The sequence below is a fragment of the Centruroides sculpturatus genome, unplaced genomic scaffold (genome assembly GCF_000671375.1).
Source record: "Centruroides sculpturatus isolate CEXI.00-Female unplaced genomic scaffold, Cexi_2.0 scaffold1856, whole genome shotgun sequence".
Lineage (NCBI taxonomy): Eukaryota > Metazoa > Arthropoda > Arachnida > Scorpiones > Buthidae > Centruroides > Centruroides sculpturatus.
In genome coordinates, this window is record NW_019386011.1 from 16,990 (window position 1) to 36,273 (window position 19,284).

Here is a 19,284-nt window from a genome sequence, read left to right on the forward strand (position 1 = left end):
TCCGGGTAGCGTAACTGGCAACGCATCTGCACGGTAAGCAGGAGTTGTGGGTTCGAGTCCCGCTTCGGGCCGATTTTTTCTCCCAGCGGTTCCAAATTATTTAAATTAATTAAAATTATTTATAATTATTAATATTAATAAGAGATGGCGCCTAACGCTTACCTCTAGTACCAAATTGATTACGTAATTTATTTAATAAGTAGCATAAAACTAGCCCGATAGATTTTCGGCAGTCTGTTGGTTGTAGCTATATTTAAACGAGACTTAATTTTCTAATTATGAATGAATAGTAATAGTAAATAGTAAATAGCGATATACTAATATACTAATTACATGGGATATACTAATATACTATACTAATAATGTATTTTTTTCATTGTTTTCGGTTATCTGATTTTTTCAGTTATCCGACCAACCTGAGTCCCCAATTGAGTCGGATAATCGATGCTCTCCTGTACTTTGGACTTTCCTAACAAATAAGAGACACGTGATTATTTCTTCAAATACTTTTGGTAAAATAAAACAAAGCCTTCAAAGCACATCAGGCAGATAAAAGAAGTAATGGTGTGTACTGCCTGTTTATCATAAATATTTTTCTAAATATTGCCCGAAAGCAATGCTATGCAGTAAAGGGTTAACAGTGTTTAAGGCTATGCATTCCATCAATAAATTCAATTTTCTTAATAATATTCTCTATTTTCAGTTTCTACTAAGAGCACTAAGCCACTGCTAAACTCTACTAACATTCAATTCCTTTTATAGTTAATATTTCTTTAAAATTACCTTGGTTGTTTTGGATGTTTATGTTTTACTCATCCAATCCTAACTGTCTCTACATAGGTTAAATACTAATAATAGGGATCTGATATCTATGGTGAAGAAATATGATGTTTATGAAGTTCCCTACATAATTTAGCTTTGTCTAGTTTCATCTCCTATATCAACACAATATCTAGAATGCTCGCTATCTGTATATCAGAACATCAAAAGAACATTTTCTTGCGAAATCTATGATAAAATTAGCTAAATCTGTATTAGTTAATACTTTTGAACCTGTTGGAGGCAGATATTCAATTAGTGCATCCCTGTTCTAACCTAAATTTAGTTTATGTATGGAAAACAATACATATTGTAACTTCCAATCCATGCAGCCAACTTATTCTATGCCTGCTAGAGCAATGGATTTCATTGATTAAAATGTTGAAGTAGACATTTCTTTCCCTGATGCATATTTTTATTTTAGATATTACTACCCCTATCTTTTATTTAAAGCATTCATTAGTTTAATTATAAATCTAAATTCTGTTCTATTGTCTGATGACAATAAGTTATTTTATCAAAAGTGCTTGCACTTATTTTGTAATTTTTGAATTTTATTTATTAAGTAACACTATTAGATAGTTGGTTTTATGTTTTCTTTAAAATTTACTCAAATTAAGTCTTATAAATATATTGGTAATTTAATATTTTTGTTAATTTTTGCACTACTTGATATATCTTATACAGTGGGCGATCAGTTAACAAATACTTTCACAAAAGATTTTTATGTTCAGATAATGAACACCGCACAGAACAACCACAAGAAGAAGAGACGCAAAATAATGAATACCGATTGGTCTTCCATTGTCTTCAGGCAACACTTCGAAACTTTTAAGAGTGTGGGAGATGTCGAAATCGATGCTCAACCCGGTATATACTGGTTGGATAGTATTCCTCCAAACTTTGAAACTCTCCCTTGTAATTTCAGCCTATTATTTTTCTGACAAAACAATTTTTTTTATAGTATTCGTGAGACTGTTGGGTGAGCACTCATTAAGTTTTGTGTTGGTTTTTATTTTTGAAAGGTGAAAGTATAATAGCAAAGGTACAGAGTGGGCAGAAAATGTCTGATGTTGCTCAACAGTATGGCTTGAACAGATCTACAGTAGGCTGCAGTTCAATCTTATCTAAGAAAGATACAGTATAATCAAGAATACTCAAGCAGCTAGAGGAGTAACAAAAATCCCATCTGAGAAATAAAGAACATTGAAGAGCTCATAATGGAACCTGAAACTGATCTGACGACAGAAGAACTCAAAGAACTATTGGATGAAGAACACCAAAAAACTCGGTGAGATATGTTTTCTTCTGAAAAAGTGGGAGGATGTCAAAACAACGATCTTAGAATGGCATTCAAACCAGATTGATGTTAATAGACTTGGGAATCTCTACAATTACAATGCTATTAATTACTTCTGAAAAATCCCGAAGAAGAGAGAAAAGCAATCGACATTAGACAGATTCTTTAACCCTACAAATGGAAAAAACATGACTAATAAAAATGCAAGACTGTGCATATATGTATTTTTATTATTACATATAAATAAATGTAATAAGAAGGTATATATTTTTTATTTTTTGGAGTTTTCACAACAAATTGATCAAATTCCCATAAAAACCTAGGTAAATCGATAATCAGTTAACGAACAATTCAGATAGCAAACAGAGTCTTGGAACAGATTATGTTTGTTAACTGATCACCCACTATATATGTACAAGAATGAATTGCATTTCATATGCATATGTAAAATGTCAGTCATAATCAAAATTATTTCCAATTTCTCTGAATGTTAAAGATAAAGGAATTGTTCTATTGATTACCATTGATTATGAATTGTCATAAAAGATAAAAATATATTTCTCTAAATGATATATAAACAAATATAAAAATTTTATCTTATTATACAATAATTAAGGATAAATTGAAAAACAGAAAAAAAACAAATATTTTTGCTCTTGTATTACTGATGAATTTTTAGTTATACAGTAATACCTCAGTTTTCACTGACTTCAGTTATCGTCAATTTTTTTTTGCGGAAAATTTGTCTTGGTTTTTGTCGGTGTGCCCATGTGACCTTGCTGCTAATTTTGCGAAAACAAAGAATGACCCATATGTTTTCTGACTCAGTGTGGTGTTATTTCTCATTGTTTGAGCATTTGCCCGCAACAGCCCACCATTGGTCAATGTTTCCATTCACTGAACACTGGAAATTCAGTTGTGGGTTCACGCTTTGCCAGGATGGGCTGGTAACAGGCTAGAAGCTCATGTCCAACTAGCTTCTACTAGACAAGACATTATCCTGTGCACCTAGCCAAATAATTCCATTGCTATCTTTTAGATTAATCTTTTATATTAATTTCTTACTGTTTTTAGTATTAACACTATATTAATTGACAAGACTATGTCTTGTTTATAAAATCGTACTGCCACCCATTCTTATCAGCATAGAGGTATGAAGGAGTACATGTAGAGAGTTGATATTTGGCACAGAGTATTAGGTGCCCAAATCATTTGCGCATAAAAAAATCCAGACTTGTAAGTGGTCAGGGGACTGAGAATCGAGTCAAAATAAAATTGTAAATGGCAACTCTCTTCTACAAACAGGCAAGACAGCCACCTCACCCCACCGAAGTCAGGTAGGGGAGAGTACCACCTGCAGTCATTCTAAGAAGTAAACTCTGACCTTAGGACTGAGGGTGCCTATGCATGACCTTCGCCCTTTGATTTCACTTTGCTCCTAACGAAAAGAGACACCTTTTTACTACCTTTCAATTCGACAGCCGTGCGATCTTGGATTTATATTATATATCAATGCTGTTGTAAATATCACTCTGCCGATACAAATTAAGCAAATTATCAGTTTTTTAGTAAATTTTTAACGACAGAACAAAAGACACAGAACACATGGTCGAGATCAACGTGGACATCAGGGACAAGGTAGGAGAGACATCTTTTCACTTCACGTTAATTGACCTTTCGAGTCGACAGCCGTGCGATCTTGGATTTATATTATGTATCAACACTATTGTAAATATCGTGTTGCCGATACAAATTAAGTAAATTATCAGTTTCTCAGTAAATTTTTAACGACAGAACAGAAGACACAGAACACATGGTCGAGGTCAACATGGACATCATGGACAAGGTAGGATGTGTCACGTACAGATTTTAGCCACGCCACTAAAGACTTTATATTAGGGTTGTCGTTACATCCAATAATGTTATAATTGGGTTAAACTGTATATTGTTTGTGCAAAATAAAAAAATAATTTTGAACGATACAATAGCCACAATTATTTTTTTCAAAAATGGGAAATTTTCATTACACATCAACAAGAAATTTCAACATTGAATAGGGTATACCTGGATAAATTAATTTCATCAAAAATGCATTGTGGATGACCTCGTGGTCATGGCCGGCGAAGTTTGAACGATCGCGCTGAAAAGCAGCAATGCCAAAGAAGATTGGAAAATGAGAATAAGACCAGCTTGAGTGTCAAAGTGATTCCACTTAGTAGTGAGTCTCCGAGACATAGTCTTATCCCAAATACGGCTTTGTCGTTTTACTTGTTCTCTATAAAATGTGTTTTTGGTATGTATTTTGGAGTGTCTAGAACGAATTAATTGAATTTACATTGATTCATACAGAAATAATTGCCTTGGTTTTTGTCAGTTTCGGACGGATTATCAACAAAAACCGAAATATCATTGTATATTAAATTGTTAATACTGTTAGTATTAAATGAAATTGTTCTCAGTAATACAAAAATAAAAATATGATCTTTTAAAAACTGTATGTTAATTATTGGTAAATTTTAAATTATGATAATTGTAATTTTTACAATATCTCAGTTCCATAGCATTATTTAACAATTCACTGAACACTTCACTTAAGTTTATTATTGTAAAAATTTACACTAAACATATTTTTACATAAATCAAAAAGGTTAAGAAACTAATTAATAATGTATGTAAGGATTAATTATATTGCATGTAAAAAATTCATTTATTTATAAGAAATAATAATATATTGTCACCTGTAGGAGTTTGTTTTGCAATGGAACTAGTATCCGGTTCAGTAATTAAAACATTCGGAGATCTTGGAGGTTTAATTTTATTTTCGGGATTTCCAATTTCTTCACTTTCAACAGTGGTTGTACTTGAGGCATTTGTCTGTTGTGATGGCTTTTCTGGATTTGAATTACTAGATGTTTTAGCACGAGTACTACTGCTAGGACTTTGACTCAGACGAGGAGAAGGAACTCGAGCTGGAGGTGGTGGTGGTACTGGAGGTGTAAGAGGTGGTGGATTGACCTTTACTTTATATTTTCCAGTTGTCCAAACTAAATCATATAAAATCAAATTTTTTAAATTAACATCTACTTTGATTTTAATGTATGTACACAGCAAATAAAGAGTCCCTTACACTGCACTGCAGATATATTAATTTTGTTAATATAGTTACATAGCACAATGTACATGAAGAATCAGATGGGACCTTCTTTTTTACACCCATCCAATTCTCTTTGCATGACGTACTAAGTAACTATATTAACAAAATTAATATATTGCACGTACTGGATAAATAAATACGATAAAAAACACACCTTTAACAATCCAGAAAATAAAATTTATTAAAATGAAAACGCTTTCAGTCATTTTTAACCTATCTTCCTCAGTTACCATGAAATAGAATGTGAAAATAGAACATTAAATTTAAATATAAATGAAAATTTCGAAATAAATAAACAAATAAATGAAAATGTAGTTGCAGACAATAAAATAAACAACAAATAAATGTTTCTTAATAAAAATAAAAATGTCTCTTAATAAAATTAATCTTCATAAAAAGATCACCATGCGGTAGCCAATGTGTCTGTGTCCCTATGGCATTCCATTTCTCGAAACACGTGTTTAGGTACGAAGTATGAACATGTGGTCGAATAAGGTGAACGTAAGCTAGTTCTCCTGTGCACTTTAAAAATCTCTAATATTTCAAGATATTTCATTGTGTGTATATTTATTTGAAATATTAGAGATTTTTATTGTTGGTTTGATAATTGATGCTTGCTCCCACTGAACATGAATGTCCTGTTGTCGTGCATAAGCTGATAGTGTGATGCTATCGAGCTTCTTATCAATTGTATATCTATGCTCCTTGAGTCGTCGTTACAAGTTGCTCATTGTGGCACCCACATAGACTAGATTAGATCCGAAACGTTGATCTTTTAATGGGATGGAGTAGATTTCTGTGGCCGAATTACAGTCATATTGTTTATTATCGTTCCTTAAAATTCTGAAAACCGTAGGGTTGCATTGATATATCACTTGGAGATTATTAGCCTTGGCTGCCTTCTTATGTATTCCTCTTAAAAATGGGATATAACTTAAAACTACCCTTTGTTTTTGGTCCAATGAGGTATGCTGACATTTTGTTGCTTGAAAGGTTGTGATTAATTTCTTTATCAGTTCCATTGGGTATCCCTGTTGTTCTGCAATTCTTAAGATGTAATTCAGCTCCGTTACTGTGCCATTTATGCTTGTACAATGTGTATAATCCCTTCTTATCCAGGATCTAAATGCTGCTAATTTGACGTGAAGAGGATTGACAGAGTTACGTGGAATTAAAATGAGTTGAAAACATGGTTTTCTGTATGTATTGGTCCAAATTTTTCTATATTTGCAAGTGATGGTAATGTCCAAAAAATTTACAGTAGAATCACTCTCCCGGTCTAATTGCAGGAATAATCCATACAAGTTATTATTGATTACTTTTAAAAATTGCTGTAGGTTTGGTTTTCTCTGCCATAAGATGACTATATTGTCCATGTATCATTATTTATCCAGTACGCACAATATATGAGTATACTATGGCTATGCCGGCCAAACAATATAGGCCCCTCGATGTGGGTCCCTGTTCATGGTGAAGGGACCTCCCAGAGATGGTTAGTAACACTTCTTTACTATCCCTGGGATCTGAATGCCCACCCACGTGTTTGCCGTTCATGGTATCCCGTATGCTAGAAAGGGGGATTCTGGTAGTTGAGGGGCAACGTAACGTCCCCAACACACTGCTTTGGTCCCTGCTTCGGATAAACAGGAGGCTCAAATCAGGCTCTGTTTGAGTCAATCGGCCGGTTGTTGAGTCATTCTTGACCTTGGCTTGGAGTCAACTGATTGATGCAGACCAGGCAGACGTGCCAGATAGAGTTTCTCATTTCCCGGTCTTTTGCTTGTCCCGGGATCCCGGGATAAAAGTGAACTGTTTCCCGGGATCCCAGGAAATCCCGGGATAGAATTAATTATTTTTAAGGTATACAAAATATCTTGAAATCAAATGATATAATTATAGCTAGGCCATAAGGGTTGTTGTTTACCTGATCCACAAATAGGTTGATGTCAGGGTCATCCCTTAACAGTATAATGAAAACGTTAGTGACGATAATGAAAACATATGATGAAAACCCTTATGGCCTAGCTATCAAGCTGGAACAGCATAGTGATTCCATGGTCCACTTTCTGGATGTGAGCATTGAAATTGGAGGGTCTGGTATAAGCACATCTATATACCGCAAGGACTCGGACTTCCCGGCATATATACCGGCGGACTCTTGCGACCTGATCGGATACAAATTGGCAATATTTAGAGCACTTATCAAAAGAGCACACACGTACTGCTATACACAGAGGTCATTGGATAAAGCAATGAGATATCTCAGAAAGGTGGCCAGCCTACATGGCTTCAACAACGTAATACAGAGATTGGCAAGACAATACAAAGCCGGAATATTGCCGTTTGCTGCCACTAATGGGGATAGCATGCAACATGAACAGCACATCATACCTGTCACATACAACCCGATCTTAGCTTCCGTATATCGTAGAATCGCGAGACAACAAGAAGTGCGCATAGCATACAGAAGATGCCCCTCTATTTTCCATCTTCTGCGCAATGAGAAAGACAAGCCGAGTCAAGACAGACTTCCTGGGGTGTATGCAGTGCCACTCACTGACCATAGATGCGACAGAGAATTAGTATGCATCGGAGCCACGAAAAGAGCGGTTGGAGTAAGATGGAAGGAACACCAAAAGGACATTATACACAACAGATGTACCACCGCTTTATCTGTATATGCATCGGATCCGGAAATATCTGCGGACTTCGCGAGAGCCAAACTCCTTATCACAACGTCATATGTGGACCAACTCCGATGGTTAGAACAAATAGAAATATGCAAAGCATACGAATTATCAACCCCCATTAATTCCAAAGATGAAATCACGTTATCTTTGGTGTGGCAAGCCCTAATACGTAAGGGAGATTCAAATTGAAACGACATCGGTACTTATAATAAGTTAAAAATAGCTACACGCATTTTCTCCAACTTCCGACATGCTCAAACAAATTTATTCATAAAAAAAATACATAATGCGACATACAAGCAGAAGATTGTTACATAGCAACTGCAGTTTCAAGTTGGAAAGCACGTGATTCCGAATGGAACCCGAAATACGATATTTGAAATTTTGTTCCAAAGACAGCTGGCATTTTAACGGATCGTTACAAATGGAACATAGCCTGATGAAGGATCCAGTGGGATCCAAAAACATTAGCGTAAGCAATTGAACATTTTTCACGCTGGTTATAGGTTTGTAGACAGTTTATTATTATATTCTTCCGGCGTGGGTCGATTATTTGATTATTATAAGATGCGCACAACATATCTCCACGAATATAAATTATAAAGAAATTATAATTAAGAAAGGCACGTGATTTGAACTTCTAGTAACAGAGCATGTTCTTATTTAAAAATATTCGATTTAAGAATCCAGTACATTAAATTTGGCCTGAAGAAGAGCCCAGGAGGGGCATCGAAAGCATTTGCCAATATTAGTTTGCAATTTTTACACCGGATATTTGGTTAAAGACTACACATATTTGTTGTATATGACCCGGTGTGGGAGAAATCCTTGAATAAAATTAAGTGTTTAGTAGGAATTAACTTGCCATCTCAACAAATGGATATGCATCGGACAGCAGTTACACCTTGATCAGAAAGGCCGATCTGAATATCCGATTCATTGTCAGACATCAGCTCAATCTCTGATATCACCCCGCGTGATGAGTTTAGACTTCCATGTGGGGTAACCGTGACTTCTATGTCTCCAAGAGTCTTCACAGCTAAAAGTTTTGCCAACTGTTGAAGTGAGGCAGTTTCTACCAGTAGGTCCCCTGACCTCAATTTCTGTGTTTTTTTCAAATGCCCAATGGATTATTCAGAAGTTATTTGAATCAACCAATTTGGTTGATTCAAATAACTTCTGAATCAAAACGGGGGAGCATTTTGACAGAGGTTTTTCTCCAGTAGCATGGCTGACTGGAAATGTTTTGATTGGTGGCTTTTGGCTTGTCTCGATTTTGTGTATTTTTGGAATCCATGATTAAAAATTAAATATTCAACTCCCATAGACCGTCACACCAGGGTTTCCAAGGAGCTATACCCTCACAATGCAGTCAAGAAGAGCACATCTTGTCTGACACTAGGGTTTCTCAAACGGGATTCCGGGATCCTGGTTGTTTTTTTAACCCGGGAAATTTTTCTTATCCCGGGAAATCCCGCAAATTTCTTAAAAATTCATTTTTTTTCTTATTTTGTGTTACGGTTGAGGAATTTTGCAAATATCATTTATATTTAAATTTAATGTTCTATTTTCACATTCTATTTCATGGTAACTGAGGAAGATAGGTTAAAAATGACTGAAAGCGTTTTCATTTTAGTAAATTTTATTTTCTGGATTGTTAAAGGTGTGTTTTTTATCGTATTTATTTATTTATCCAGTACGCACAATACATGAGAACAAAATTAATACATCTTCAGCACTTTTGGAATGCGAAGAGTACAAGGGACTTTTGACACATGCTTTGTGTATATTTACAATAATTTATATAGTATAAAATTAATTTAAAAACAGGATTGAAGGCATTTTCAATTTCAAAATTATAGTTAAAACTCAAATTATACATCTATAAACATATCAAAGCCCAATAGTTTTAATAATACCAGTAAGTTAAACAATTGCTGTATTGAATCAGACTACTTTACCTTTATAATTAATAATTGAATTTTAAGTAATAAGAAATGGTACCTACCTCTAGTACCAAATTAATTACAAGGAGACCCTATGGCTTTGGGGAAACAGATTTTCATGATCTTTGGTGTTGAGGTAATATACCATGTGAGTGTACTACCTGTAAAATACTAAAGTGCAATACTCAAATATAATCAAGAAAAATGAACTTAAAGTTTTTTAGCAGTTTATATATAAGTTACATGTGCTTCCTCTTGAGCGTTCTGTGGCTGAATGGTAACGATCCTGACTCGTACGCTTGAGTGCTTGGGTTCGATTCTCTTGTGTATATTTTCCTTTTTTTTATTCATAAATACTTATAATGTATTTATTTATTTACTCATTCATTTATTTATTATTTATTGATTTTTCTGGTATTTTTATTATTATTTATTTATTTATTTTAATTTAATTTAATTTTTACTTTTGATGACAATAGATGCATTCTTGACACCTATGTGTCAACTTTCCCATCTAATTGTTATCACCAATGGTGACCTCTACTCCATCTTTTAGCCACTGCTTCGATACATCACTGTATAAAGAGTTATCATCAACAGTTTTTTCGTCAGAACGTGAAGAACTTGCTTCTCTTGATGATATTTTTTAATTATAAAATAATTTTTTGAAATAAATTTCATTGCACAAGTATGTCTGTTCGTGTCAAAATTCAGAAACGAACTGTTAAAGAGTGAGTGAAAAAGAACTCCAATAGAAAAAACACTCCTAGTGAGAATTAGATCAGAGGTCACCATTGGTGATAACAATTAGATGGGAAAGTTGACACATAGGTGTCAAGAATGCATCTATTGTCATCAAAAGTAAAAATTAAATTAAATTAAAATAAATAAATAAATAATAATAAAAATACCAGAAAAATCAATAAATAATAAATAAATGAATGAGTAAATAAATAAATACATTATAAGTATTTATGAATAAAAAAAAAGGAAAAAGTATACACAAGAGAATCGAACCCAAGCACTCAAGCGTACGGAGTCAGGATCGTTACCACTCAGCCACAGAACGCTCAAGAGGAAGCACACGTAACTTATATATAAAGTGCTAAAAAACTTTAAGTTCATTTTTCTCGATTATGTTTGAGTATTGCACTTTAGTATTTTACAGGTAGTACACTCACATGGTATATTACCTCTAGACCAAATATCATGAAAATCCGTTTCCCAAAGCCATATGGTCTCATTATTAATAGTAGTGGTAAAGTAGTCTGATTCAATATGGCAAATGAATTATTAAATCATTATTAAAACTCAAATTACTCTTAAAAATACTTTTTTAAATTAAGTGTAATACATAATTCTTATAAAAATATACAAGATTTTTTCTTTTATATTTTTAATATTAGATATAATGATAGAACATTTATGATCATAATTCAATTGAAAACAAATGAGTAGAGAAAGACAGTTTCTGGCTATTTCCAAGAAAAAGTCATGTTCCTAGTTTGTTTTTAACTTGTTTGTTCAAAAGCTTTGCATTTATCATTTTATAATTCATATTTCCATTACAAAATAAACAATGTTAAAGCATCTGTAAATTTTTGTACGATGGGGATTATTATTTAATAATAGAGAGGTTGCGGTGCACGTTCAAACATGACTTATACATGGCAAGCAGAAGTACACGGTTTACATTTTAACTCCAAGAAAAAATCGTTGCGGTGCACATTCACAACATCATATGACTCATTGAACGTCATGCACTGACTCATGGAAAATTTGTTGAAAAAATGGTAGATATATTTAACATCGAGGGCTACCAGTGAATGTAAATAAACAAATTAAACTATTTTAAACTATTTATAGGATGTTTATTAACACTAAATAATTATTTTTAATTAGCGTGGTGTCTCCTACCGTACAATCGGACTACCTCATACTTTTGTCAAGGAAAGTAGTGACTTATGTAAATTCGAAAGCAGCTCAGAAAATTAATTTTTAGAAAATTTACAAACATATTACACTGTTGATAGTAGAAGATGCTGTGGAAGAACAAACCTATCTTAAGATAAACTATTATGAAGACAAATATATGTAAATTCTATAGGCACTACACATCACTTGCTAAAAAATTGAATAATTAAATAATTTCTGGATTAAAATTGTCTGTTTCTTTACATTATTATTCACAAATGCTTAAATAATCATTATTTTAATGAAATAAGTCATAATTTTAACCCCAAACACAAAAAAATGAAGAAGTTTAAACTGATCATCTACTCGCCATGCTAGACGTAGCGAACGCCATTTTCAACTGTCTAGAATTGCCAGATGGTGGCGCTCAACCATCCGCCGTTCACGTTTTGGGGCGAATACGACGACTGCAACCTCTCTAATGTTGAAGACAAAGTCTGCCCAAAAGTAATAACACGAATAGTCTGGAACACAGAGAAAATAAATAGTGGTCCCTTTCGGGCAGACTTTGTCTTCAATATTATTAATGTTTAAGCAGTTCATTTCAGTTTTAATTTCCGTAAAAATGTCGATGAAAATCAATAATAGAAAATGCATTGTAAATATTAATAGAAAATACTCAAATTAACAGATATCAAATTTAATTATCAAATGAACAAAATTCTATATTCCCTAGGTTAGCATTTCTTTGTTATTTTCTGTAATGAAGTGGATTTTAAAAACATTTTATTCATTCATTCTTGTTTTAGGTAATTTATTTTTATTAATGATGTAACGAATATTCGGTTACTATTCGGTATTCGGCCTATTTTTTACTATTCGGCTGAATACCGAATACTTAAAAACAGGAGTAATAAATAACAAAAACTCAGTAAATTAATCATTTTGGTATTTAGATTTAATGTTATAGAGTTAGTGTTGTTTGTTTATATTTATTTATAACTTGTAACATGCACAAAATAAAAAAGCACATAATATTAGTCACATGTATTCACAATTTATAATTACAAAGATCAGCACACGTACACGTCTATCATTGGAGAATCCTCGCACATCTGAGGGTCTGACCCTGCCTATCCTTCTTTTTAAGCGCTCGTCTTTGCTCTTCCCTTTCTCTTTCCTCTATTGCTCTAATCATGTATGCCTGTGCATACATCACAATAAGCACTCACGATACTTTCAATTCGTCACTTTTCCGTCGTAGAGTTCCCATTTTACAATTACGTGACTCAGCCTGGTGATAACGGAGAAAAGAGACAGATAGGACGTAGATATAAGTCACAGTTATGATTTCACAGATTCGAGACAGCTTGATAGCCCGAACGGCCCCAGGCTTTCGCCTGTGCATGCTAAGTGACTTTCATTACAAGCATTTAGCTTTCCGAAGTCTATGACAACAATTGTTTGGCATTGGCAGGCACGAATTTTGTGCCAATAAGCTGCCTCAACTTATTCAATTATGTTATCAACTCAATTTCATATTTATTTTCACATTTTCACTTTGCGGTCCTTCTCTGTTCTTTTTCCGTTATTTACACGTGTAGGTCATTTCATTGTTATCCACATTTGATATCATCATTTATCACATACTTCCATGACACTCTTGTCTGTCCGTTACAACTGCCAAGAATTAACGCGATTGGCGAAGCGTAGTGACAGCGGACCAATAGAGAGCAGGATCCTTGCCATAATGCAGTTTGCACGCCAATTTTCGTACGTGCGTTAATCAAGCCGAATAGTTTGGCCGAATATTCGGCTATTCGGTCTCAGGACAAATATACTATTCGTTACAACACTAATTTTTATTTATTGTAATTTTCTATTAACTGGATACATAATATATTTAGTGAAATTTGCAGCTTTTTATATAAATAAGAAGGGCATTCAAAAATTTCCAAAAAATTTAGATAAAAAGTCAGAAAATTGAATTTCGTGCTTTATTTTTTAACATATATTCTATTTAAGTTAAAACATTTTAATTGTAATATATTATACTTATATTATAACTAGTGACATAATATTTATAATTGTGATTGTAAAATATCGTTATGTCATTAGTTATAATATACACACTAGAGCATAAATAAATGACTGTCAACAGCTAGCTATTTGTTTATGCTATTTTAATGTTATATAGTACATATATTTTTAGACGTGAATTGTATCATTGTATGAGTCATATAATATGGTTGTATTTGACCAATAAGTTCCTAACTGATGAGGGCCTGTAACAAGGTATTTCAAGTTAATATGCATTTTTAGTGGGTCAGAATAGTCATAAGTATTTATTTAATAAATTAGCTTTATAAACAAATTTTAATATGCGATAACCCCTTATACATAACTATTATTTAATAGTAAAAGATTGTATTTGTTTTAGTTGTCAGATTTTAAATGATTCAATTTTACATTGATTTTTTACTTATCTAATGTCAAATTTTTCTAGAGTTTTAAACTCCTTTAGAAAAAATAAATTTTAATTTTATTTTCAACTGGTTTCAATACCTATTTTTCAGTTGTAACTATTATAAATTATTATATTTATTACTTACAGTAACAAGATCATTTTTGAATTTTCAAAATGTTTGAAAAAGTTTAAATTTGATCAGGCATTTTTACCAATTTGGCCTTATGGAGGTTGGCTTGTATTTCAGGATCAGTAGCATAGGCCGCTAGGATGGTGGTATGGCTCTGGTTGGGGATATCATGTGTCGTGTTCTTGTAACTTTTAGTTTAGAGAGCGCTTCTTGGATTCGATGTAAACTAGATCTCCAGTTTCGAATTTACACTGGCCATTAGCCTGATGAAGACCAAGTTTATGACCGAAAATGTTCGTTTTGTTTAAATTTGTTCATACTGGGATATTAAAAAGGTTTTTTTTGTGTTGATAAATACTTAAAATAAAATAAAAATAAAAATGCCATTTGGATTAAATATGTGAAATAACTGTACAGAATAACCTACAGTAATGTAGTGCCATCTATGAATGGAATATTTTATAAGAATCTTAAATTCTCAGATTGACAATAAATCATCAAGTGATTTGTTTCAGTAATAAACTACTTGATGATATATTTACAAATGATTGCAAAAGGGTTAAAAGAAATAAAATTATAAGTAAAAAATTAAACATGATAGAATTACATGAAAGTTTTTCTTTTCCTGTAAAGAAGAGTAAAATAGTTGCTTTTAACTAAAATACACGAAATAAAAAAATTTTTTGAATTCAATATTAAAAAATAAAAAATGATTCATATTTACCTTTACCTTTATTCCCTGGAGGTTGCAAAGGATGTCCACTAGCTTTACACCATCCAACAGGAAATATATCTCGAGAATTAAAAGGGCACCAATAATCAAATGCTCCTCTCCATCCATCAAAAGTTACAAATATCATTTCATCTTTTATAGCACCTACAGTTGCAGGACATATTAAATGAGGATTTTTTCGATCTAAAGCTTCAAGCTTCATTCCAACTTTAAAATCATTACTTTTTGGTGCTGGAGGTTCCTATTATAACAAATTTCATGCTTAATAAAATATGAAGAAATAAAATTGTTATTGCTTATATTTAGTAACAGTCTTAAACCTTTTTAAATATTTTTGCTGGTGCAATTTCAGCTCCGTTTAAAGTTTTTAAAAGAAACATCGGCCAAGATGATGCATTCATTCTAAAACCAAGAGGTGGTTGAAGCATTCCTCCATTTTTTTCACAATATCCAATTGGATGAATTTCTGATGAGTCCACTAATCTCCAGAAATCATTTTTATTATCACCTCCATCTAACCTTAATCTCAGTCTTGGTCCTTGTATACCAACTACAGTAGCAATACATGTTGAAGTAACATTCCTTGGATCCAAAGCTTCTAATTTCATTCCAATTTTAAATTCATTTGGTTGAGGAACGGGATACTAAGAAGACATTATTATTAATTAAATATTATTTATTTATGAATTTTATTATTTATTACTCAATTTATTATTTAATTATGATTATTAGTAAACCTCAAAACAGTTTGCTAAGTATTTAGTCTTTGTATGCACATATACAGGTATACCTCGCCTTATGTCGGTAATTGGTTCCAGGAAAGTGACGTAAGTCGAATTTACTTGTCTCCGAATCTACTTGTCACTAGGCTATTACTAGAACCGGGAATGGTAATTTATGGTTTAATAAATTACCATTTCCGGTTCTGTATTTTATTTATTAATGCATTTTTAATAATATATGGTTAATAAGGATCTATTTTAAGCTTACAAACAAATAAATTTTAGTTTTTAATATAGTACAGAAAAAAGTAATCTAAATTTACGAATGCATGTACTGTAAATACAGTACATACTTGTAAATGTATATATTTTAATATGATTTTATGTGCTTTAAATGCTTTTCTAGTGATATTACGACTTCAATATTTGTGGTGGACAGATGTAAAGTGGAATAAAATGACTTAAACTTGCTTTTAATTTTTCCATATACTTTTTTGACAAACGATGTAACTCGAAACGACGTAAGTTGAGGTATACCTGTATTCAGTACTGAAATACAACAGAACTCTGATTATTTCAGGTAATATGAACCAATGCTTGGATAGCTGAAAACTCAAATAAAATAGATGGCCATGACCATTTCAGAAAAATTACTAATATAATGATTTATATTGTATCACTTTTAATCCTCTATTTTTTACTGGATTTAATCATATGTAAGAACAACATTTTTTAAATACTATTTATTATATAATAAATAAAATAGTTTAAAAATTAAAATGTGTATTATCATAAATTACATTTTGATATGACTAGTTTGTCTGATGTTGAAGTTAAATAATAAAAGGTAACAGAAACAAATAATTTTGTATATTATTTCATGTATGTTACTATTTTAAACTTTCTTTAAAAAGTCCTTTAGAGTTTTTGTTTTATGATAATACCTTCCTTCTTTGCTGAAATGTTTTGAAATCATCTTGGCATCAGCCACTCATTTGGTACAGTCAACATTAAAAGTACTACAGTAGTTATGAACTCACATGGCAAAGTTTTTATGAATTGTAAGAAAAGTAGTGCATTCACTTGAAGATTTGCCTGAGATAATGCAGGACATCAGTTAATTGGGTTCTATTGTATATTTTTATTTCTGTATGAAGTGTTATGACAATAAATTTCAACATTATTTTTTGTATTTAATATGATACATCTTTTAATTTGTAACTTAAAATATGACTAATTGTGCTTATGTAAATTTTTGTTCACAATTTTCACATTTCACTTTAGTACAATTATAAAGTTCCAATCAGAGTCCAAACCTCCTGTTGCAATCACAAAGAAAAAAATTTAATATTAAAAGGAAATCTAACACAAAGCAATGCAAATGTAACTGATTTCCCAAGTGCTAGTATCTACATCTATGTCAGTTTGAACTTTGATTCTGACATTCATACTAAAGTGACAAAATTTAATTGAATCAGGAACACTGAACAGTTTAATGAAAGAAAAACATTGTGTTGTAGTTAAAATTCCTAGATGTCAGAATGGAAACTATAATAATCTAAATTATGAGTGCAGATTTCGAAGTTTCATCAACATTTTTCAGTCAGAGTCGAAATACAATGTCAAGTAAATATCAAAAATCAACCTTTCTTGTGACTTAATCCAATCTTATTGCCACCTGGAAACAGAGGAGGAGACCAAATGAAAAGCAATGAGAGGAAATCAAGACCAACTGAAGCATGGAATTTGGAGATAAAATCTTTTAAAACCCTTGAATTTCAAGGACAAGCAGCAGATTTCCCTCTCCCAAGTTCATGAGGTGATCCTATGCACTCCTTTTTCTGTGTTTGTGCTTGATATTGTCATTGTCATCATCAAAGTGCTGTCACATCTGTCTTCACTGAACCATAGGCATCATCACCTATCCTCATGATAACCATTACCCATCCCATTTCCAAACCTTGGTAATGACACTATCCAGATGCTGCTGCCACATTCAGAGACTTTGTTGAAGGTGAACTGAATTTTTTACATCATAGTTTGAGTGGAGTATCCTTTGTACAAAATTGCAAACTACCAGTTTATTTCCAAATAAATGGGATTCATCTGTAATGATGCTTTGCCTCAGTATGTCCACCATCATCCACACACAGAACCCTATCCTTCATTCATCTCGATTTGAGCCAAACTGTCTCTCCCTTCCCCTAGTCAACAAACCTCACACAACTGAAAAATATTTTAAAACATTTAGTATATCAAATTAAACTCTAATGACAATTAAATTCTGAAAAACCAAAGAGTTTTAAAACATTTTCACTGCATCAGATTAAATAAAAAGAAAACAATTGTTTTTAATAAAAATAATTTTTTTATAAGTAAAATATATTAAGACTGATGATTTAAAAGTTTAAACTCAAAGTTATGTTAAATAAACATTAACTCTATGTCTCACCTGTTTAAAACACGAAGCAGGTGCTGAAATGGAATTGGTCTCCTTTATATATTCATCCCAATCAAAATATCCTAAGTAAATATTTTTATGTTAATACAATTTACAAAATAACAATTATAAAATTACAAAGTCATAATAAATTGTTTCATTCAAGAGTAAAGAACGTTAATTCTCCAAATATTTTTAAAACCACTATGATGATTATTTTTTTTTAATTTCTGAAAGAAACAGTTAATTATACTAGATTTTAACATATTACTAACCTATCAAATAAAAATCTGTGATAAAATAATATTTCTCTAAATTACATTTAATACTTATTTGTTTTAAGTTCTTTTTAAAACTCTTTCTGTCCTATGGGCACTAATAGGGCCTTTTTTTTTTAGCAAGCCCATTATGAGTTTGGCCAGGAAATGCTGTATGGCCTGGCCAAATGGAGCACCAGGTGATGAGGATGAGATGGGGTCCAACATATCGGAACAGATCACCCCTGAAAAATTTCTGAGGTTTCTTGACCTGTCTGAATTTGATCCTGGGCCCAGAGCAGTAAGCTGTCACCTTAATTGCTTGACTATCCACCTGTCAATCTGTTTTAAAATGTAAACGCAGAAAATAAACACTGTTCCCTAATTACAATGCAATTTTTCAGGAAAAGGCTCCAACCTGCATTATAAGTAATGTTTTTAAAAAATTTTATAATAAATTTGAGAAAAATTTATTAATTTTTTTGGTAGACTAATACTCTAATCTTATCAAGAATAAGCTTTGTTGTAAGTAAAATATTTTAAGAACCTAACCACAAAATTACCAATATACCAGCAAAATTCAATTTAAAAACAAACGTTTTCTACCGTCTTCATCCTCAGGTTCGATTCCAAGATTTCAAAAAAATCGAACATCGCAATTATGCGCATGTCCGATGCAGGGCCTTAATAAAACTATTCGTGGAAATGGTTT

At 32.2% G+C, this 19,284-nt stretch overlaps 1 protein-coding gene across 2 annotated transcripts in view; it reads right to left on the minus strand.

The window, feature by feature from the left end:
• Positions 1-19,284, minus strand: part of LOC111613107 (polycomb protein SCMH1-like) — a 59,102-nt gene that overhangs the window by 9,946 nt on the left and 29,872 nt on the right. The window contains exons 4-7 of one of the 2 annotated variants that reach the window (XM_023354428.1): positions 18,328-18,398; positions 15,474-15,797; positions 15,151-15,394; positions 4,858-5,163 (exon numbers count right to left, since the gene is read on the minus strand). In XM_023354428.1, the coding sequence (XP_023210196.1) occupies positions 4,858-5,163; positions 15,151-15,394; positions 15,474-15,797; positions 18,328-18,398 (945 nt within the window). Of the gene's footprint in view, positions 1-4,857; positions 5,164-15,144; positions 15,395-15,473; positions 15,798-18,327; positions 18,399-19,284 lie in introns of both variants that reach the window. The other variant, XM_023354427.1, reaches the window with a different exon arrangement.